This window comes from Pieris napi, chromosome 11 (assembly GCF_905475465.1).
Source record: "Pieris napi chromosome 11, ilPieNapi1.2, whole genome shotgun sequence".
Lineage (NCBI taxonomy): Eukaryota > Metazoa > Arthropoda > Insecta > Lepidoptera > Pieridae > Pieris > Pieris napi.
Window position 1 is genome coordinate 537725 of NC_062244.1, and position 23620 is coordinate 561344.

General features: G+C 34.7%; 2 protein-coding genes across 2 annotated transcripts in view; both read left to right on the plus strand.

The window, feature by feature from the left end:
* The first annotated feature begins 627 nt into the window (after positions 1-627).
* On the plus strand, positions 628-9215 carry LOC125053604 (14-3-3 protein epsilon). Its single transcript, XM_047655030.1, has 6 exons — positions 628-823; positions 1926-2089; positions 4429-4584; positions 6939-7097; positions 7806-7995; positions 8070-9215. Exons 1-6 carry the CDS (start codon positions 760-762, stop codon positions 8123-8125), a joined length of 789 nt encoding a protein of 262 aa, XP_047510986.1. The 5' UTR covers positions 628-759; the 3' UTR covers positions 8126-9215.
* Positions 9216-19539: 10324 nt separating this feature from the next.
* The window catches only part of LOC125053956 (TWiK family of potassium channels protein 18-like), a 59087-nt gene continuing 55006 nt past the window's right edge, over positions 19540-23620 (plus strand). The window contains exon 1 of the mRNA XM_047655589.1: positions 19540-19727. The gene's annotated coding sequence lies outside the window, so the exon portion shown is untranslated. The remainder of the gene's footprint in view (positions 19728-23620) is intronic.

The following is a 23620-nucleotide window of genomic DNA, read 5'->3' on the forward strand; positions in this document are numbered from 1 at the left end:
TGTGTTTTAATGAATCTTAAAAGATAAAGGCATTCTTTTTTTATATTTATGACTGATGCGGATTCTCCCATTATCTATTTGATATCTAAAAATCGTATCTGACGTAGAATATGAAAAACGTCGGCAACGCATTCTAGCAATAAGAACAGCGGTGGCTCTGGAGTGCAGCTCATGTTATGAATAATAAATTTAGAGAAGTATACCTTTTAATTAAAAGTGCGACTGTCAGACATTGCACTATCTAAAGATATTGATCTTGGTAAACAATTATATAACTTAGTAGTTTTTAAAGTGTGTATATTTTTGTTAAGTGTTTACATCAAATTAAAAATTAATATTTAGATTAGAATTATATTTAGGCAGTCTACTCGTAGCGACCGCGGGACCACTCCAAATAAAAGCATATAAGCAGTATACTAGCCCAGACTTTCTCGTGGGATATATTTCTATATACAATATCGTCCAACGCGAAAGATATTACCAACATTTTATTCACACATCTTTGTTTATCTATTATTTTTATTAATCGATCCACTTTTAGATATCTGTAGTGTTTGAAGGTAAGTTGTCTATAGTAATGTCAATAAAAATATCCTATATGGCAACATATTCAGCAACGGAAGCCGCCATTTATGTGACGTCATGGGCGGAGTTTAGTTGAAGATCGAATTCGGATTCGGTTGGCGGGTGCGGCCATCTTGGTGAATAAGTGACCTGGCGATTTGGATTTAGTTAGTGAAAAATCAGTTGTAATCCACAATGTCCGAAAGGGAAGATAATGTGTACAAAGCTAAATTGGCCGAACAGGCCGAGCGCTACGATGGTAAGTATTTATTTTCGTGTTCGCTTTAAATGCAAGAACATAAATTCCATCCTATTTTTGCCGACAGTTGAAAGATGATTTAGAAATTGTTTCTGTAAATTTTACTTCAACGTGCTGATTTGCAGTAAAGCTTTAATTTTTCAATTGAAAAAGCTAATCTTACATTCAATTATCTACATATAATGAGTGAACTTCAAATCAGTCGTTTGGGTTAGGCTTGGTCAACGATCGATGCGTCATCCGCCGGTGGGATGCCCTTTATTAGGTTTTATGCTATACCTTAGTTTAACGTGTCTATTCGGCCCTAAAGCCTTATCTTTATATGAATCAATAATGGCAAATCATCCTTACGTTTCATAAGCTAAATCAATCAGAAATCGATGAAATAAAAAGTTGAGTTTTTTCTCAAAGCTGAGAGTCGATCGATGTCATCGAGCTCAGTGAAGCATATCGTACCTTGGAGATTAATAGTCAATAGATGAGATGTTGGAATGTTCTAGATAAGAGGGCTAATGGCGAAAGGTCGCCAACCCGTGGCCGGGTTTCGCCTATTGTTGCAGATAGTGCAGTTGTAAAAGTCGTCGATTATCATTCTTGAGATAAAAAGTCTTGTCTTACGAAGTTATCTTCAATTTTTTTTCTCTGTAAAAATGTAATCATTTAAGGTTGCCGTATAGTACTAATGAATGGCGTAAGTGTTCTCCATGTACATAAGTATTCTGTCTGTGACAATCTTGTTTCAAATAGATCAGTGTCAAATGTGGTTTAATGTAATTCTATACGTAGGTCAGTTACAATACTTTTACTAGATTGCATTAATGGAGGTGTGATTAACAATCAAATTAATTTACATTATACTTAATTGATTTAGGATGAGGTCATTAACGCACAGATAACCCTGAAGGAAACTTATCTGTGAACAGAAAGCTAACATTTTTAGTGACATTGTATAGAAAACACATTATTCATATATTGTCAGACATATTATGTAAGATAAAATTACAGAACCATAGGGGATGATATTGATTGTATTTAAGATTATTTTAATATGACTTTTAATTTCATTGTAAGCAAGTACTTTGACTGAATTGAAACCTTTCAGAAATGGTTGATGCTATGAAAAATGTGGCTTCCCGCAATGTATCAGACAATGAACTCACAGTTGAAGAGAGGAATCTCCTCTCAGTTGCATACAAGAATGTCATAGGTGCCCGCCGAGCATCCTGGAGAATAATCTCTTCCATTGAACAGAAGGAAGAAACAAAAGTAAGTTCTAATAATTATATCTGAATCACAATTTAATCTATCAAGAAAAAGCAGGATAATGTTTAAAATATTTTAAGATACAAAATTATGTTTAGCAGGAAACTAAATGTTAAATCTTTAAATTCTTAAGCTGCTTTTGTAGGAGGAATATTGTATAAATTGCAAGCAGCAGTCTTGGACATGAGATAAAAGATTTACTATACAAGACATTAAAATTCCCACTGCGCTAGACCTTTATCTAATTATGCTGAATGTTAAACGGGCTGATGTCTGAAAGTACATTAATTCATCTGGGATTTGTGAATTCCTCCGAGACAATGTTGCCTTGCTTTGTTTACATAATTAATTGTCTTCCTCTATTAAATTGTTAGATCATAGGCAGTCATCATTATTTATTATTTTAGATTGAATCATTAACAAAATCTGAAGCTCCTTCAACCATTTCATATTTTTAGAAACTGCATCTGTTATTTTTACAATTTTACTACATTATAAGATCACTATACATATATTATTTATTGTTTTTTTAATTAAGTATAGTAGTTGTTACTTAAATTAACAACTTTTCCTGCTAAGTCTAATCTTTATCAAAAGCTAGAGATTGATTAAAAATTAAGATTTTATGTCACTAAAATGAGATGCAAATTACGCTGTTAGATTCATTCATATTCGTAAATTTAGTATGAGTGTCATATGACCAAGTGCCAGGAGGACTTACTCCTGAAATAATAATGATTGTAATAATTGAATAAATGAAAAGTTACTCAGTCTTTTAGACATGAGTGATGAGTCACAGTTAGGCACTTTTACAAGTGACTAAGCATAATTGTGAGAGATCTCAGGCCTTCTATCACCCACTCACTTTTGTGATCCTTAAAAACCTTCATGATCAAATTCTCAAGTACTTAAACTATTATTTGGCACTTTTGAGGCAACCAAAAGGTGGCCTTTCAACTCAAATTCTTTTGAAGTACAATTATGTAACTCACTTCTATTAGTAAGTTCTTGAATATAATGTAATGGAACTGTAAATATTAGGGTATTGATCATGATCTGATCAGTACATTTATGCTTAGCATGTGTATAAGCATTTTATTTACTAAACCTACATATATTTGTTTTTGCCAGTTTCATGTTTCTGTCAAACATTTTGATATATGAAGATAACATACATGAAAAGATTATGACAAAAAGTCATGTTAAATCAGTAATAATCAAGTTTTGCTCATTAGTATTAGTTTCAACGGATTATTAGATTCCTGGGTAGTTCTAGCATATTAAGATTTTTTTTCCTTTTTTAAATAAACTATCTACTACTATTTTTAGTAAAGTTTGATATTTATTGATGAATTTAGGATACTGGTACTTTGCACTTAAAAATATATGTACTTCACTGCTGAATGAATAGTGGTCACACAATTAAGTCCAGACCGCCAAATTCACTCAAATTAAATATTTAATAGTTAATTTTTTACAATTAAGTCTTTAATACAGAAAACTCGATAAAAAGATGAAAAGTGTGTAGCTTAACATCAATATCAATTTTACAAACGCGTTGTTGTATGGGCGTGTCCAATGATCGATTATATATTACAAGACGTAACAGTTCATTCATAATATTTTCCGCCCAAATTCACAAGTTACAGCTATGAGCCATACAAGTAGAACCCAAAGCATATCGATTATAACCTTTGTTTTCTTAATGTGGGTGTAACATGCCTATACGTTACGTCACTGTAGTGACACTTTGTAGTAACTGTTGCTTCAATTACAACTAATTAAACAGTTTAGGAAAGTAAAACTCTTCTATACATTTTTATGCCAGAAAAATTAAGTAGTGAGAGAATCGTTTATTAGAATTGCGTGCCGCACCCCTTCAGTAGTATGCCGAATGGGCACATTGTAACTGTGACTGAAAGCCAAAACTGTATCCATGAATACATAATGCTGTGAAGTGACCCACTTACCCTAATTAGTAAACTGTGATTATGCGAGGGAACAGACGAAACGATTTCTTTTCGAATTAAGCAGGTACTTGAACTTTCATTGACGTAGTCATAATTTAATGTATGACGCTGTCGAATACTTCTCTAAACTAATTTTAAACTTACGTCTTTCACTAGCTATCGATTATATTCTAAAAATGAAAATATTTTTTCTGTGCATATAAAAGTTCCAATTCTTTATTTTAATTTAAATTATACTAAGAAAACTTCTTTTGGGGTTTTGCTACGCTAAGCAAACGAGGGATTATACACTTGCAAAAAGGCCGCCCCACGAACGTCCATGACCTGTCGAGCGGGGCAGACAAAGGCTATACGGAATAATACGTGTTTCAGGGCGCAGAGGACAAGCTAAACATGATCCGCGCCTACCGCAGCCAGGTGGAGAAGGAGCTGCGTGACATCTGCGCGGACATCCTCAGCGTCCTCGACAAGCACCTAATACCCAGCTCGCAGACCGGCGAGTCGAAGGTCTTCTATTACAAAATGAAGGTAAAACAAAGAATTACTGTTATTGTTTTTACTTTTTTGTTGTAACTTTTGTGGTACTATTACTTGATGATAAAATCTACGTGGAAGTAAAAAATTAAAATTACCATTTTATTTAATTTAGGCTTTCGGATAAACTTTTCGGTAAATTTCGGATGTAGAGAAGTAATGATATATTATTAAATTCACACTTACCTTTAAGAAAACGGTGTGTGTATAGTATTGTTATGTAATGAGTAATTATAAATTTACCTATCAAATCAATGTTATCTGCCTTAGTGACAATCGCGATTACTGCCAAGCATATGGTTGTGATATTTTTATATTGATGATTAGAATGAGTCATGTAATGTCATTTTTGTTAAATTATCATATATCATAGCGGAAACTATCGTATCCAACCCAAAAAGCATTGCAGGAAAGATCCCATAAAAGCAATTTTCCTGATTGAAGAGAAATTAATATCCATTTCGTTTTCGCATACCTTAATTTATTCAATTTGCGTACCGTTTCTCTCGCAAATCTTATTTTGCGGTAGAATGTAATTCAAAGGCGTGTCGAAGATTTCTTCATAGCTTTTGTGGTGGTTCATTTTAAAAGCATTCGGATTATGATCTTTAATAAATTAATCACGATTACGGGATTACTATTTCTTCTCTACATTATTATATACATTAAAAATTTCATCTTAGGAATTATAGCTAAAATAGATTAAAGTGAAAGCGTTATTTACATGCATATAAATACTTTCAGAGATTGAGTTGACTTGTTCTTTTATATGAGGCATAAAAATAGTAAAGTCCTATTCAATAATTTCCATTTAATCTTTTGAGGAGCCAAGTATATCAGAATGTTGTACCTTGTAAATTTAGCTCCCCCAACTACCTTTATACACAAGACAGGCTCATAATTGTTATATTACTAGTTACTACTGATATTGGCGCCCATATTACGGTTTTAAATGGGCCATAGTATCGTAGTAACTGAAACTGGAATGATCAATATTACGCTCAAGAATCTTGGCACTCACCCTGCTTACATAATGCTGGAACTGAGCTACCGTTAAATTACTACGAAAATTATTTTTACGACCGACTCACGCGAATACTACCGCTCGTTGTGAAGAAAGGTGATTCAACGTTGCTTTTATTTCTTGATCTAATCTTCACATAAGCTTTAAAAAATTTGATAGGCAGTGAGAATTAATTAGTTAAAAGAGTTACGCATATAAAATATAAAAATAAATTTTTAATTCTACAATCAAAAATCTACAATCTGTTTCGCAGGTAAATCATTTTGCCATGATAACGCAAAAGAGCTCAACGATTTTCAAAATTTGAATGAAATCTGTTAAGATCTTATATGAGATATACAACAAATAAAATATTGTATGCAGTAAAAATACAATGGATAGTTTCCATTGACAATTTTTACAAGAGACGTTGCCGTTTTGTGTTAAGCTGTTGTGTGAAAGTAATGGAAATATGTATTAGTAGGCAAAGGATCATCCCCAGCCCTGCCCTACTTACCTTTCGACCTCAGTCGATTTGTCCACGCGCAGGTGTTTATTCCTTATGCGCGCGTATTAATCTAAAGTCTTACAAAAAAAGAAGTTGTGATTTGTAAAAACCCAATATAAATTAATAATAGAATAATAGATGTGATAATATTGCTAGTAGCTTAAAACCTATGGCAGAAACACCAATAAACTATAGGTAGAAATAAATGTGAATTAATATTTGTTAACAACAAATATAATTTTTTTTCACACACTAAAATGTGTTTGATTAACTGAAGTGGCGCAAAAAGGAGTAAAAACTATAATTCGTTTTATGTAACAAAAACTCGTACGGGTTATACTATTATAACACATTTTGAACAATGATCAAAATTCTTTGATGTCGCCGATATCTCTTCTAGTTCATAGCTTGCCGCGCGCCGCTTCGTGCTTTGCACTTTACATCTAAGAAATTAACTATCTTTTGTGTAAAGATCATAAAATCATATGATGCTAAGTATGGTTTTTAGTTTTTACATTAGGTTTAATAAGGTGAGTTAACCCAATTTAATCAATTGTGAACCTATTAAATTTATTACAAAGATACATTTATCATAGGCTACAAGGCACACATTAGGTATAGTTGAGATTTATTGAAATATACATACGACACTTCTGGACATTTAAAAAGTAAACCGTATCCTAATTTGTTATGAATTCGACAAGTGAACTGAAATATTTACGTCCCGGTAAGGAATCCTTTTAATCCCACCGAACTGGCAGTGACTAGCACGCCAAATGCCAATGCGCGGCGTTGCCGTTTTCACCAATATTCTTAAGGGGATTTTTTATATTGCAGGGCGACTACCACCGGTACCTGGCCGAGTTCGCAACGGGCAATGACCGCAAGGAGGCGGCGGAGAACTCACTGGTGGCGTACAAGGCGGCCTCCGACATCGCCATGACCGAGCTGCCACCCACACACCCCATTCGTCTCGGTCTAGCGCTCAACTTCTCGGTGAGTATCTATCTATCTATATGTGACTTGGTCTCGATTACAATGAGTGCTATATAACTCTAAAAAGCCTGAGAGTTAAAAAGTCTTTATATGTTATTTGGACACTTTATTTACAAATCATGCCTATATTATAATTATAAACAATGTGGGCAATAAATAAAGGGACCGCTTTATAACCTGAATCAGAGGGCTATCTAATAACTAAATGTTGGTAGACGACCAAATGGTAATGATGAAATAAGATGTTCAACGAATTAATGATATTAAACCAACTATCCTATTATACATTAGCCGTTAACTGAATATATTTAATGTTTTACAGATGGCTCAGCTTGAGTTAAGCCATAACAACTATTTGGGCATTTATGTTAAATGTCATTTCTCGGTGAAATAGCTATTTTAAATAATCAGCGCGTCACGCGATGATATCATTGACTGCTGAAGAGTTATGATAAATATCGAGATGTAAGAAAAGTCTGCATCGTTTGGCCGACTGCCAAATGCGTTACTTGGAGACATTGGGCATAAAAATAGCTTATAGGGTTCATAAATGACCATTTCTGATATTAGTTTTAAAATGAAGTTCCAAGTATTATACACGAAATGCGATAATAACAAAATCAAAAATCTCGTTACAGTGAGAGTGGTGATCGATTACCACTATGAATAAATAATTGATTAAACCGTGACTTCTTATTGTGCTTCTAGGTGTTCTACTACGAGATCCTAAACAGCCCGGACCGCGCGTGTCGGTTGGCGAAGGCCGCCTTCGACGACGCCATCGCCGAGTTAGACACTTTGTCGGAGGAGAGCTACAAGGACTCGACGCTCATCATGCAGCTGCTGCGGGACAACCTCACCCTCTGGACCTCCGACATGCAGGGCGACGGCGAGTCCGGTACGTTGGTGTTTTCTAAGGTTCCATGAATGTAATTTCTGCCTTCTCTAACCTTGAGCCTCTCCCGTGTGCAGGTGAAGCGGAACAGAAGGAGCCCGCGCAGGACGTGGAGGACCAAGACGTGTCGTAATGCCGTTCGCGGCGCGTTTAATTTATATAAAAACATTACTATAGTCTCGTCTCGTTAAGATCCCTTCGACGACACCACCCACTAACAAACAGACAAACATTGGCAGCCATCAAAACTATATTGTTATCGTATAAACGTGTACTCGATATATTAATAATGGAACGTTTGTTTCGCGTATAAATTTTAAACAGTACTTTGGTATTGCATTTTAATGTATGTTGCTAAGAATGTATTTTCTTAACGTTAAAATTGATCTCTACTGTTGAAAGTTAGCTTCCCCTTCCCCTTCCCCGCTCCTATTAGCGTTCGTTAGTGACTCTCGTACCGCCTGGGATCTTATAACTTCATAGTGGTCGCTATCTTCACATCCGTGGCTACTCTCTAAGAACTGTAAATTTTCTAAGTATTTTATACCGTGTGTAAAATTAATGTATTAAAAGCTGTTGAATCTTATAACGAACACTAAAGCGGCAGAATCGATCGATGCGTTTTGGCGAATAGTGTTTCGTATGTTATCACGCGAAGGTAATAGATAACGTTGTATCGTCCGTCTGGTTCGGTTTGCACAAATAGTCGTTACGTCAAGTGTCCGGGACTTCCCCGCATTACAAACGTTTGGAGTATTCACACTTGCATCGCTTTAATTACTTACGAGTATTGTGATAGAGATTTGTATATTTAATTTATTTTATAATTTCGCATATTTCTCGAGAATATCATTGTGTAGCGCTATTCATGTTATGCTATTCATCTGTACGATTTTACAGGACGAAAGAACGGTAGTTGTAAAGTTGTGCTAGGTTTAAGGTTAGCACTTGGTGAATAATTTATTTGCGAGCTAGAGTCCGATACATTCCATCTCGTATGCGCTAGCGCAGCGCGTGCCGTGCCGAGTGCGCGCCCGAGTAAGATATTAGCGTTATTTTATTTGAATTTGTAATATTGCATATATTTTTGTTATTTTATCCACAAAAAATACTGATGCAATTAATTAGCCTTAGTGTTATGCAATATTGATTTATGTCCTACCAACTACTGAAAATTTATTGTAAATGACAGTGTAAATCTAATAATAAAATTCAAAAGTCCACATTGTTGTTTTATTATGGCCTTCCCTTAAACCGTTCTCCTGACAAGAGTTGCTTTCTAAGTATATTATTAATGATAATCATGACAAAACTGCAACTCCCGGCTGCCAGCTCTTTTAAAAAATTACAATTACAAACTTACTACACATAGTCTAGGAAAAGCCATTAAGTTAACAGGCAACTGTTGAATTAGGGACAATTTTATTTGCAAATTTCTAGCTATTAAGGGACTGTAAAATAATTTACGGTCCATGTCTCTGTGCCAGCACAGGCCGGCAACGCAACTGCAAACTTGATGTTCCAGGTGTCCATGGTTGGCGTTAACCTAGAAACGTTTTCCTCGAAACTAACGCATCCAAGCAAAACTGATTATATAGTAGGTAATAACTTAAAAAAATATGATCCATACACATGATTTAAAATCGAGGCTAACAACGTAAAAATATGTCATTACTTAGGTTATTAAAGTTATTTGAGCGCCATCTATTGACATAAGCGTATACTTGAATGCAGAGGAATTAAGCTTCGAAGACGTGGTTTCAGCTTAAAATAACGTATACGTTTAGCCTTTTTTTAAAGAGATGGCAGTTAAAAAAATTTACGAATTAATTTAACCAACCGTTTTACCGTTGTAATTGGCAGGTTGGCGTTAAACCAAATAACCAAACGTGTATGAAAAACAAACCAATTTTCTTTTTTTTTCATTAAGATTTATTTATTTAACACGTTGAATAAATCTTTAGTATTAAGGAGGGCAACCTTATTGCTTCTTAATAAAATAAGCGCATAAAGTGCTAAACAACATAAGATATTCAATAACGAAAGTAACTAAAATATGTAAGGGATACGATGTGGACAATTAATGCTTGTAAAGTAGAGCTTTAAAGAAGCATAGAGAAAGAGCAAGCTAAGCTAATACATTTAAGTAAGTGGCTTTTACCAGCTACTATTTCCAGTAATAAGATCCGTTGAAGTAGTTCAGTGTGGCGTATGCAAAGAGATCCATAGGTATTAACTTATAAACAAATTGAGTTTTCTTTAAACTTCTTCATATTTATATAAAGTGGGCGTTTTTAAAGCGTTTTAGTGATTCTATTCCCCTCGTAAGTTCCCCGAAAAAAAAGAACGAAAACACTCTACTTTAGGCTTAAAAATCACATCTCAAAGAGCCTCCAGTCCAATAGCCCATTATTTTTTTTAAATTGAAATATAAATCTGTGTTTGTTCTAGTACAAACTAACTGCCTAAATATATTCAAAAGCAAAATTATGTGAGGACTAACAAAAATATTATGTGAAGCTTTTTAAAATTTAATGAATTTTTATACTAAGTCGCGGACATCGGCTAGAAATAAATAAAATTAAAGAGCTATGTCCCTGACCGCTTCTAATCTCAGCGACAGCAGTAGTCGAGAGCTTGAGGACGCGGCTTTGTGGGTTCATTCGTTTGCTTTTATATTCAAGGCGTACTGTCGTCGTTATCTCGCGTTTTGAGTTCTCCACGTAACCTGCATAGCGGTGGTTAACAGCGGGGTTTCAGGGCGTATGAGATTTAATTATACATAAGCGTGAAAATAAGACAAACAACCATGTTTGGGATGTCATTTATATTATAGGTTTTTACATATAATAAATGGGTTATGAAATTTAAAAATAACAAAACTTTAAGAGGTTAGATGGTATTAAACTCTTCTGAGATCCGATTGTAAATAAATTCAAACCCCAGATAAAACATTCTTACAACACGGTAGATTGGTTTCGCGTTGTAGGAGTATTCTCGCATAACGCGCTTGCATGACCCATATAACGCGTTATGTACAAATGATTCAAGTTTAACTTTTCTCGTTAAAGGGGATTTCAATCTAATATTTAGAAAAAACTATGTTATGAACTAAATTATTATAAATGTCACAGTATAAAAATTAAACGTGTGAAATCCCCGCGTTACTTAGGGTCCCCGCACATGGGCCACCGGCCACAACCACAAAACGCCGCCACTGGCATATTTCCTGTAATTTTCATACATTTTATATGGACTCGCCGCACACGGTGAAGCCGGTGGCGGCCACAAGCTACAAATCGTCGTAGCTTGCTTCTTGTGGCTCGCACCGGCCACTAAACGCCGACACAAAAAGCCGCCACACGCCACTCGCGCGATTCCGCGCCCCTCTCTCCCTTACCTCAGTTAACCTGAAGTCGACGGTAACGCACGCACGTAGTCTGTGTTTCATATAGGTAGATAAATATGGATATAGAATTATATCAGAGATACAATCCCGTCCTGCGATTTGGGATTCAAAAAGTGATAGTTTTATTTTTAATTTTCCAAATATTTTCCAGAATATGGCCTCATCATATTTTCACTGAGGCCAAATGCTTCATCGTGTATAGTTCAATGGTTGTCGATTACCGACCTGTCGTAGTGAGGGGATAACTACGGTTTCGTCTTCTCCGACGACGTCTTTTTATCAAAAGTAGCGCAATTAAACCTTCTTCGTCAGAGTCCATTATGTTACTGCAGGCAAGGGTTAAAAAAAGTAGCAGCCACCGACCGCAAGTGTCGACCACCGGCCACAAGTGGCTGTCGCGCGCTTCAGCTACCTTTGTAGCCGCTTCTAGCTTCTCGTGGCGGCGTTTGTGGCTGTGGCGTGTGGCCCGTGTGCGGCGACAGTAAGGGTCCCCGCACATGGGCCACCGGCCACAACCACAAAACGCCGCCACTGGCATATTTCCTGTAATTTTCATACATTTTATATGGACTCGCCGCACACGGTGGCGCCGGTGGCGGCCACAAGCTACAAATCGTCGTAGCTTGCTTCTTGTGGCTCGCACCGGCCACTAAACGCCGACACAAAAAGCCGCCACACGCCACTCGCGCGATTCCGCTCCCCTCTCTTCCTTACCTCAGTTAACCTGAAGTCGACGGTAACGCACGCACGTAGTCTGTGTTTCATATAGGTAGATAAATATGGATATAGAATTATTTATATCAGAGATACAATCACGTCCTGCGATTTGGGATTCAAAATATTCTCTTCTATATTCTATTTTCTTGCCACGGTATTGCTACTTTATTAATAAAATAATCTTTTAACGTATCTCTTGCAGTAGACGCTCGTGTTACTGGCCAGCCTGTATTTTGTATATTTTCGAGTCCCACTATTTTCATAGTGTGACGAAAATTGAAACCATCCCTGTTGCGAATAAAGTTGTGCAAAATGCAACAAGATTTCACAATGACTTCTGAGAAATGAACAGAAGTGTTTAATAGGCGATGTAATATTCTCCATTTGTTTGCTAGTACGCCGAAGGTACACTCAATGCAACGTCTGGCACGGCTTAACCTATAATTGAAAACTTTTTTGTCTAAGTCCGAATATTTTATGCTTCATCATGTATAGTTCAATGGTTGTCGATTACCGACCTGTCGTGGTGATATTTAATGTCTTTCTGTGTATCCAATAACTACGGTTTCGTCTTCTACGACGACGTCTTTTTATCAAAAGTAGCTCAATTAAACCTTCTTCGTCAGAGTCCATTATGATACTGCAGGCAAGGGTTAAAAAAAGTAGCAGCCACCGACCGCAAGTGTCGACCACCAGCCACAAGTAGCTGTCGCGCGCTTCAGCTACCTTTGTAGCCGCTTCTAGCTTCTCGTGGCGGCGTTTGTGGCTGTGGCGTGTGGCCCGTGTGCGGCGACAGACGTCGTAGAAGATGAAACCGTAGTTATTGGATACACAGAAAGACATTAAATATCCCCTCACCACAACAGGTCGGTAATCGACAACCATTGAACTATACATGATGAAGCATTTGGCCTCAGTGAAAATATGATGAGGCCATATTCTGGAAAATATTTGGAAAATTAAAAATAAAACTATCACTTTTTGAATCCCAAATCGCAGGACGGGATTGTATCTCTGATATAAATAATTCTATATCCATATTTATCTACCTATATGAAACACAGACTACGTGCGTGCGTTACCGTCGACTTCAGGTTAACTGAGGTAAGGGAGAGAGGGGCGCGGAATCGCACGAGTGGCGTGTGGCGGCTTTTTGTGTCGGCGTTTAGTGGCCGGTGCGAGCCACAAGAAGCAAGCTGCGACGATTTGTAGCGTGTGGCCGCCACCGGCGCCACCGTGTGCGGCGAGTCCATATAAAATGTATGAAAACTACAGGAAATATGCCAGTGGCGGCGTTTTGTGGTTGTGGCCGGTGGCCCATGTGCGGGGACCCTTAGCGTTATACGAGGGACTGATCGCGTAACATGAAAACGCGTTATAAGAGTACCGTGTTATAAGGGATTTAATGTAGTTATTTTTTAAATACTAAGGGGAATATTATATTATGTATATATCAACTTAGAAGCAATAGATGGCGTTACAATGGCAATATTAAAGTAGACCCTAATCATAATATTGAATAGTTATCCGTCAACTTATGACTGATGTCTTTCGCTGAATGATTGTTGAAAGCACTCGAAATGTCAAGTTAAGTAAATAATGTCATAAATTCGCGTCTATATCCGTTAAAGAAGTTATTTATGGCGAACTTGGCATGGAGGATATGCGTCTTCAATGTAAATTTAAGTTTTATTATTGCATTTCGTACACTTGTACCACGAGTATGCAAACTACCACGTCTCAATACAGGAGTGTTAGATAACAATGAAACTTGATTTTGATCACATTAATTATTATTTATTATGATATATACGTACCAAATAAATCCTTAGTTCACCTTATATCATAAACGGCTACACCAGACTGGTCTGTATCTATTATCACTAGATGAGATTGTCACTACAGATCAGGCTCTATATATTTGTTGAACAGAGAAAAAAAAGACAGAAGGCTATAATACAACTGTCAACTACAGACCACAGAGAAAACCGTAAACCTATGTTTAAACTTTAAACATGGATTTTTACAACAACTATTATAAAAATCCAGTATATACTGCTTTCCACCATTACACAATATTACAATACCATTACACTTTACGTTACCACAATGCAAGCCGTATCTCGCATAATTTGTACGTTATGCAAAATGAGATCGTTTTATGGAGCATTGGAGCACTTTATAAGCGTTGATTGTACTCGTATAAGTGATTATGAGGTGTCGATTTTGCATTTTAAGGGTTTCGTTTTCTTAACACACGTAAGGTTTGGATTTTCCATTCGACTCACGTATTTATATTGGAAATCTATATTAATGATATATAGAGGAAAGATTTGTATGTAAGTATGTTTGTAACGAATAGGCTCAAAAAGTACTGGACCTATTTAAAAAAAATCACCATTTGAATGCTACATTATGACTGATTAATATAGGCTGTTTTTATTGCAAGAAAATAATAAGGTGTAAAAAAAATGCCTATAAAATATCTTTCAACGCATGCGCTGCAAAAACTATTGATGATAGAACAAAAAAGTGTTCCACAATATTAAAGAACACACTAATATCTACAAAAAATGTTTAACAAATAAATGTCCAACCGTGCGAAACCGGAACGGGCCGCTAGTGTGTAATAAACAAAAAATGTGTATAAAATTTTGACGACATCACACACGATAATGAATACTTTCTTAAACAATCCCATTAGCGCTCATCTTTGATACATACCTGATGAGGAGGTGGCCTACATTACGTCTGCACTTCAGGTTAAAATATAAATGATGTGAACATGTTGAATGCCACTGCCCTACTGAACTTGTTTGAACTGAGAATAGACTATAGAGAGTGGAGGGCAGCAATGGCGCAGTCATTCACTCATTCAGTTCATAGGTCACTGACCTAACACTAGTTCCGAAATAAAGGAATTTTTTAAAGGGTTTTCTTTTAAACATTGTTTGAGATGGTTATAAATTAGAAATCATGACTTCCTAAGACAATATTACAGTATCTTTCTGACAGGAACAAAAGCGTTTCCTGTCTATAGATATTCCTGTTTACAAATTGTAAGAAAACTTGTTCGAGAGTATTTTTTTTTATACAGAACTGTAAAACGTCTTGCTGCAATTTCACCCCATCACAAATGAGATGCGGCATATTGAAGGAAGCTTTTTATAAGCCGCTTGTATAAACCCAATTTATACTCATCCTCAAACAATTGTAAAGGCCAAGGAATTCCACTCCATCGCTGTTTTCACAAGAGAAGACAATGCACATCGAATGCAAAGCGTGCTTCTAGACGAGCGTAGATTGAAGCAATAAGTCACAAATAGAAATAGTCAATAGAAATACAAATCAACCTTTCATAAACGAAAAAGAAAACACGCAGAATATCGATTTGTATTGCCTTACTTACTCCATACAAATTCAAAAACTCGTAAAAGCTCTACCAGCCCTCAATCCGTACGTCTATAATTAATTGGGGTTAATTAGCAAAAAACTAACGTGAGCATTAATCACTAACTGTTACTTCATTCTTGCGAAGTAATTAAAAATGACGAACTATGACTGAATTCAGCTCGACCCAAATTCAGGGTTGCTGCGCTTCAAGATTTATTTATTCACGACATCTATTCATAGGAATGGCAACACCAGCGATCGTTGGAGCACTGGAGTGGCTCAGTTGACATTGAGTTACATTTCAGGAATCCGCTTATTTAAATATGGAATGTATACGAGTTGAAGCGAACTTCAGTGTTTGCTTTGTACAATACGATATTTTTTACGTTTTATACAAATTGTTTATAAAAATTTAAGATAGTTTGAGCAATGACTGTTTAAATGTGAAAGTTTATCTATTTCACAATTTACAATTATAGCTTAGATAATTATAGAGGATTATTAAGCTTTTGGTAAAATAAATATCAAAATTTTAAAGAACATACCCTACATTGCGTTTACTGTTTAATAACGAAAGTACTAACACTCGCCACACGTCTGCCCAGCTGACGGCTAAAAGTTTGCGGGCCTCATCAAAGTGCCATTCTGGAACACGAAGTAGTGAATAGAAAACTTGGGACCTAAACTTTATGCAAATTTTCGTGTAAACTTAGATTTGTATTTTGTATTTTTCTGGCTGGCATTATGAACATTTTGTTCATCAAGATCTCGTAGAAAAACTAAATTGATAATTTAACGGTGCTCGTGGTGGGAAAAAGATCCTTTTTTAGCACGAGATAGTTTGTGGAACATCTAATGAACTTCTAATGGAATAATGAAATCCATAGACTAACTTATGGGAATCTGTTTTAATATAATTGAAGTCACGGTGTTTGTAACGATGATATAAGAGTAATCATTGGTGTTATGAATTGTCTGTTTTCTCTCGATAATTTCCTTTACCGTAAGAAGAAGAAGCTTCTTGGTGAGCAGGCAGGGTTTAAGAGTTTAAGCGTTGAGAGTTACCTTAGAGTTGAGAGTCGCACGCTCAAGTCGCTAGCCCTGGGATGAAGATAAACTAAAAACAATACAATAAAAATGTATCGCATACAGTAAACGTAGTTAGCATTACTTTGGTATTTGAGTTAGTTCTTATTGTGCTCATACGCAAATTGAAACAGCGGAGTTCCGTAAAGTTAAATATTTGTACTCTGAATGCAATTGAGGTTGCCTTGTTTCCGTTTCATATGCAACATTATTTAAATATGAATGATATTTATAACTACATGTATGCTCGTGTAATTGTAGGTATGTTAAGGGCTGTAAAAATGAGCATTTTGAAAATGAGAATTAAATATTTTATTAAGCTTTTATATTTCTAGACTATGAATCTTCATAATTACAACGATAACTTTGGTATTCTAGGCAAAACAAAATGAATTACTTTCACAGAATTAGCGTCAAGTGTTATGGAACAAAGCACTATTAAATAAATCTAATAATTAATTAAGGAATTATCAAAAAACTTATTATACTTATACATTTTAAGGACCAGCCACTAGATGGCGCTGCCACACAAAATGTTTTCTCACATTTCCCGCATAAAGCACCTACGTCGTAGTAATTAGTATGCGAAAGTTTGTGCTTTAAGTTCTTAAGTAAGAGGCAACGTGTGCAAATACGCTAAACTATATAAAATTTAAGAACTTACATAAGAGAATTTGTACAACTATGTAATTTGATTTGTTTTTCGTTTATAAAATCGAATGTATCTAGACTTTAAGCTAATTAACCTATAGATGTGATTGGTTAAGAATTAATAATAGAAAGTAGTATATAGCTGAAGAGATTTTGTTTTTTTAAATATCTAGAAAAACACCAAACTGATTATACATATACATACATAGATTACGCAAAGATGTGGAAAACTAATACTCTTTTAATACCCTTATACAACTTGCTAAATTGTCAAATACAGAACAGTAACGTCTTACATTATTGCTGTCCCGTATGCAATCCCAAAAACAGCAGAATTTTCCAAATTCCATCTGCAAAAATCAACCCATTCCATTATAACGGATTATACAGTACTTATCTGGAGCTGGATATATTCGGTAGAGGGCTGATCGGCTTTAAAGAAAGCATTGTTATATGACTATCTCATACCTAATCTACTGTTTTGCTGAAGAATAAGCATAAACTAGTATTTTTATTGCATTTCGTCATTATTTTTAGAAAAGATAGCTAGTAACATATACTGTAAATATAGTATTATGTATGATGTGGTAAACTTCAATAAATAAATACAATAAATTCTCCCTTTTCAGCAAACAGATTAATTAACTAAATTATAATTAAGTATATGTTTATCGAAATTTATCTATACTAATATTGAATTTTACATGTTATACATGTCTGTAAGAATAATGTATGTATTTCTGTAAATAAATAAATGTTGATTTATAAATATAATTTTGCCTGATAATCTAATTTGTAGGAAAGGGAACAAAACGCCGGAAGTATTATGCTTACACATTGTCTGAGGGTCACAAGGATCTCTCAAGGTCTCTGGCACAATGACATGCATATTGGTGATTGATGTACCACGCTGTACTACGCAAGTATAATCCACCGCGTATTTACTTTTCACCCGGACAAATAACCGAATTTGACTGCACTGCACTGTTCATAACATACGACTAATACAGCTAAAAAAACACTTATGAACGTCAAAAAAGAAATATACATTAAATGTAATTTTACACTTACTGCCAGTTCTCAAATCAAGGGCTTAGAACGGAAGAGAATAACTGGCAATTAACTCTTCGCAACTCTTTTTAAACACCAAGTTTTTTTAAAAATATAATGTTTGGAACGAGCTCCAACCATTACAGCCACCTTCGTCGTCACCATTTTCACAAAATTTAATACTCTGTGGTCGGCAAGTAATACACAATACGATAATTATTGTTAAGTAAAATAAAAAAAAAACAATAGCTCAAACAAATGGATATTCAAACAGTGGAAGTTAAGTGAAAGTGGAAGTTAAGTGAAAACTCAATAGTTGGAAAATATGCAAATTGTCTTGATAAGAATTTTGTTTTCTACGTATACAAAGATATCTTGATTATAATTTGTGTAATTTTAAAAAATTGCTCCAGTAAGAAATATCATAATTAAAATCACAAAAACTTTAGCAAGAAAAGAACTCTTTTCGCCCAACACCGTGGGAGAAACAGCAATGACTATTAATTTCGTTCTCAATCCTACTGAGTAATAACAGAACGTAAAAGATATTTTTCTGCTTAATCACGACTGAAGAATGGCTAATGATAGCTATTAGCTGTTTCTCTTAAAACGAGAATTTTGTAGCTGGTGTTAGCGATTTCCTGTACGTTCTTCGTGGAGGAAAATGAAGAGCAACTTAGAATTATTGTCTGAGACCCTGTGTAATTTCAGGTATATTCAGTAATTTCAAATATTTATATTTAAAAAAATGATTTAAATGGTAATGAAAGCAAATATGCAGCATTTCAGATAACAATAACATTTCAAGGCATTCATTATTCTTTCTCAATCCGTAAACATATAATAAGTATATAAAAATGAACTTGTTGTAACTTATAATGAATTCGTTTGAAGAGAATTAGTATACTTATTTAAGATCAAACTTTGGGTTATATTTCGTGTTGGTTTTGTCGTGGAAATCCTTCACTGTTATAACCACTGGTTGATTTCTATCTTTTTCAAAATATACACGATATCAGCCTTGAAATGTTTGACATAATAAGTAAATAAACGGAGGCTTTGCCCCAAATTATTCTTGCCCAATCTAACAGGAAACCTATACGGCTTCCATTGATTGAGTAGTGACGTCTTAATTTAAAGTGTCTATAGTGGGGTAATTTGAGGGCAGATAATTTCAAAGGGCAATAGGGTAGATATAAATGCGCGCGCATGCACACCTCGTGCAACGTAGACCAGTACTGGAAGTCAGTATTCATTAAGATACTGGTTAGGACACACGTCTGTTCTTGATTCAATATTTCACGCGCGTTTTTGTGAACGAATATTTAAATAAAACACAATAAGTGTATTTATAATGTGAGGCTGCGTGTTAATTTCTATGTGATGAATTGTGTCGAGTTTGTGATGTGATTACATTTTGGCCGCACTTGTAAGTAAAGTTTTCTATACTTTTATTACTTCGCACTTAAAAAACGACAACATTTCAAAGTACACGGGTACATTACGTTACGTTATTATGTTCAAAGATTCGAAATAAAATTTTTATCACACGTAATAATATTTAATAGTATTTGTCTATTTTAAAAAAATTGTATAAGTTCGTTCGTTGCTTGGGTGGGTTGGTGGAGAAAGTAAGGTAAGCTACAGTACATTAGGCTGTTTTATTAATAATTGCTCGGATATCGAAAATGTAATTAACTTTGTCTTCAAGGGTCCTGTAACCCATTAAAATTTGTTATATAACTACTTTAAATAATATATTATGATATACACTCTAATATGTTAAAATATATGGTAATGTTATTAAAATACTTATCACGTTCTAGTAAATCCCAGCAACTCATTGAGTTTCTTAGATACCATTTTTGACGGAGGTCCATAGACGATGCCATAAGGGCCAACACATTTTAGGGCCACACAAATACTATAAAGATATAGATCTTAAATTTGTTATAATGCATAATAATAAATCAGATTAATTATTTATTATATATACGGGTATATTTTTTTTTATTTAACTATGTAGCTTATATTACATTCCGACATCAAAACTATGGTAAGACAGCTGAAAAAATAACAAAATGTATATTCTACGATACAAAATCTACTTAGTGCCATTAATTTTTATACAGTTTTCATTATTATTTCTATAACTCTTTTTGTGACTAACTTAATTTATTTTAGTCTATTGTAATATCTTTATAATTGAAACGCTCTTTTATAAATTAATAGAAAAACAGATTTTAGAAACCATTGTTTAATAAAAACACACCAATTAGTATTAATTAAAAAAGACAAAAGTTATATATACAAATTAAATTTAACGTCAATTTTCAATAGTTTTAGATGAAATTCCGTAGTACCGTCTGCAACGCTTTGAAACTTGATTTTGTTAATGAAATATGCAATGTATTCGTTTCGTGTTAATTTAAATTTCTTTTCACCGTAATTAAAACATTGTAAATTTGATCAACATTTAATTTATCGATTGCCAGATTTCCTGTAAAGGATTTGTTTAAGTTTGTATGATATGGCAATGTTTACCATTTTTTTAAATTAACTTAATAAGGAAATGAGAAAGAAATTGCACACAGATATTTGTTGAGTTATTACTTAGGTACTATTGAATCTCTCTCTTTAATCGGCAGCTCATGTCTGAGCGTCGAGGTAAAAGCTTCTGGAGCAGACTATCTTTTTCCACCGGTTTCTGTCCAGCGCCTCTCATGTCAGTGTACAGTTTTGAGGACGATGAGACTTGATCGGTCCATCTGGTTGGTGAACGGCCAAGTGATCGTTTGCTTTCTGTGTTACTCAACCACGATTACTTTCTCCAAGTTCTCATCGCCTCTGCCCATTGTATGGCCGAAACTATTTGATACCTGCCACCGAAAATGCACCCTGGACTATATAATGACATCCATGAAGCGACACTATCTATCTTTACATTTTAAAATAGAGATGTTTTTCTAGAAGGTTAATTTAATAAGCATACATTGAAGCAACCATGGCTTTATCTATAGATTTAGATAAAATCACGTATCTACGAATGTACCTCAGAGTAATTTATCGCCGCCTGGGTTCGTATGCGAATTCAGAATGGCTGTTACACCGGATATAACCATTTGTTATTCATGCTTTATCTGAACGAGTTTGGGAACAATTCAGGATTCAAACTTTTTAACTATCTAAAAGATCTACGTGCGATATTGTAGGAATGCGTAAAAATAATAAATGGGTATTACAAACGTTTGTAATCCGGAGAAATTAAAATTGTTTTTCTAAGAAGATAATGTAAACTATTTCTCTTATTTAGCTCACCTGTTGTTAAGTGATACCACCCATGGATACTCTCAATGGCAGAGAATGGCCTTTTAAAAATTGGTACGCTCTTTTCTTGAAGGATAGGGTCTTCAATAGTGGAATTGATTCGGAAGTACTTCAGTGGGCAACTGGTTCCACATAATTATTATACCAGCCTTGTAATAGGTCTTTACCTATGTTATTGGAGATTCTATAACTAGAATTTACAGATTTCATTATTTATGGATCGGCGGTCGACGACAGTGGAAGCGAAGCCAACTCAATCTACGGCTGAGCTGGATGTTAAACAACATTGAAGCAATGCACTACTGAATCAGCATAGAAACGAGGGAATTTTAAATCGAATTGTTACCTGCGATGAAAAGTGGATCCTGCACGACAATTGTAAGCCTTCATTCTCACCTATCTTAGGCGGTACCCAGGTACATAACCTAATCAGTGCGCTAAAAAAGATTACTCATAGGAAGATGATGTTTACTATCTGGTGGATCAGTGCCGGACTTTTATATCCAGATTCTTACCGAATGGCACCACAGTGACGGCAGATGTCTACTGCAAATAATTGTAATCGCTCTTCCCCATTGCTTGTCCACGTCAACGCGTGAGCACACACTTCACGACAGACCATTGCAAAGCCACAAGAGCTATAGCTGGAAGCTCTCCATTACCCACCGTACTCACCAAACATTGCCCCAAGAGATTATGACTTTTTACAAAATCTAGAAAAAAATTTTTTTTAGATAAACTTTAAGTGGAATAAAATTCACCCGAAAGCCAGTAAAAAACGCTTTCACTGACTTCATCGCCTCCCCTCCGGCAGACTTCTAAAGTAAACAAACTGCCATCAAAATGGCAAAAATGAATAGATGATTATGATAATAAAAAATACCAAAAATTTTATACAAATCTCCAATTTCATAGATAGAGACCTAATATAAATGATATGGAGTTTATACGAAAATTGCGTCATAGACAGAGGAGGACAGAGCAATATTTTTTTAATAATAATAATTCTTTATTTTCTCCCATATTACATTTAATACAAACATAACCATTACAATTAAGAAGGTATTGGGAGATTGGTTTCCAAGCTAGGTGATATGGATAACCAGGCTTCAAAGTCTTACTGAGCCACAACAAAAAAAGTAAATTTGTGGCTCCAGAATTAAATTAAGCAGAAACCCTTCGTGATCATCTATGATATTATGGAGCATTATACATGTTATTTAATATTTGGTATAAAACAGACCGATTTGGTTTAAAATAATAATGGGGTTGGAACTACAATAGGTTCTCTCATCGTGAAGTTTTAACCTAATACGTGTCACAGAAATTTTAATAAAACAATTAATTAAGTTCAACCGCCTTCGGTAAAAGCATTCCACAATTCTTCCTACTTACCATTTAATTTAGAAGATTTATTTAAATACTATTAAAGTTTACTTAGCGTGGTTTCGTTCTATTTATTTAACCTAAATACGCTTCGTACTGTTTCAATTTTGCGAGAAAATTTCCTGTTTTTCATCTTTAAAGTGTATTTGTTTTAAAAGACAAGCGCGAGCTATATCGTTATAGTTAAATTAACACTAATTCAAGTGAAAAGTAGATATCAATTTATCTGTAAATGTGGTTTTATAAAAAAAATATTTACATTAATATTTAATTGTGATTTTGATTTGCTATTATATACATATAAATAGTATTATTTTTTCGTTATTAATATACTCAATCACCCATGCAAACGTATGTCTTCATTTTTCTACAAATAGAATATTAATTAATTAATTTTTAGATTAAACTTTAAAACACACAAAATATTATATTTGTAACCCAGTTCCATTTTAAATTCCTTTTTCACGCAAAGCTTTGTTGCGCTAAATGAACCATTTGCTGTGTTCAAAATACTGCACATCATTTGTCATCATTAATTGAAGCCTTAGTTTCTGAATGTAAAATATCATGCAAATAGGTACACACGTTATGTTAATATATTGACTTATT

Excerpts from the sequence above, each read along its gene's own strand:
- LOC125053604 (XM_047655030.1), top strand. The coding sequence starts at position 760 with ATGTCCGAAAGGGAAGATAATGTGTACAAAGCTAAATTGGCCGAACAG. Across the intron at positions 824-1,925 it reads ACAGGCCGAGCGCTACGATG|AAATGGTTGATGCTATGAAA; the intron begins GTAAGTATTTAT and ends GAAACCTTTCAG. Across the intron at positions 4,585-6,938 it reads TCTTCTATTACAAAATGAAG|GGCGACTACCACCGGTACCT; the intron begins GTAAAACAAAGA and ends TTTATATTGCAG.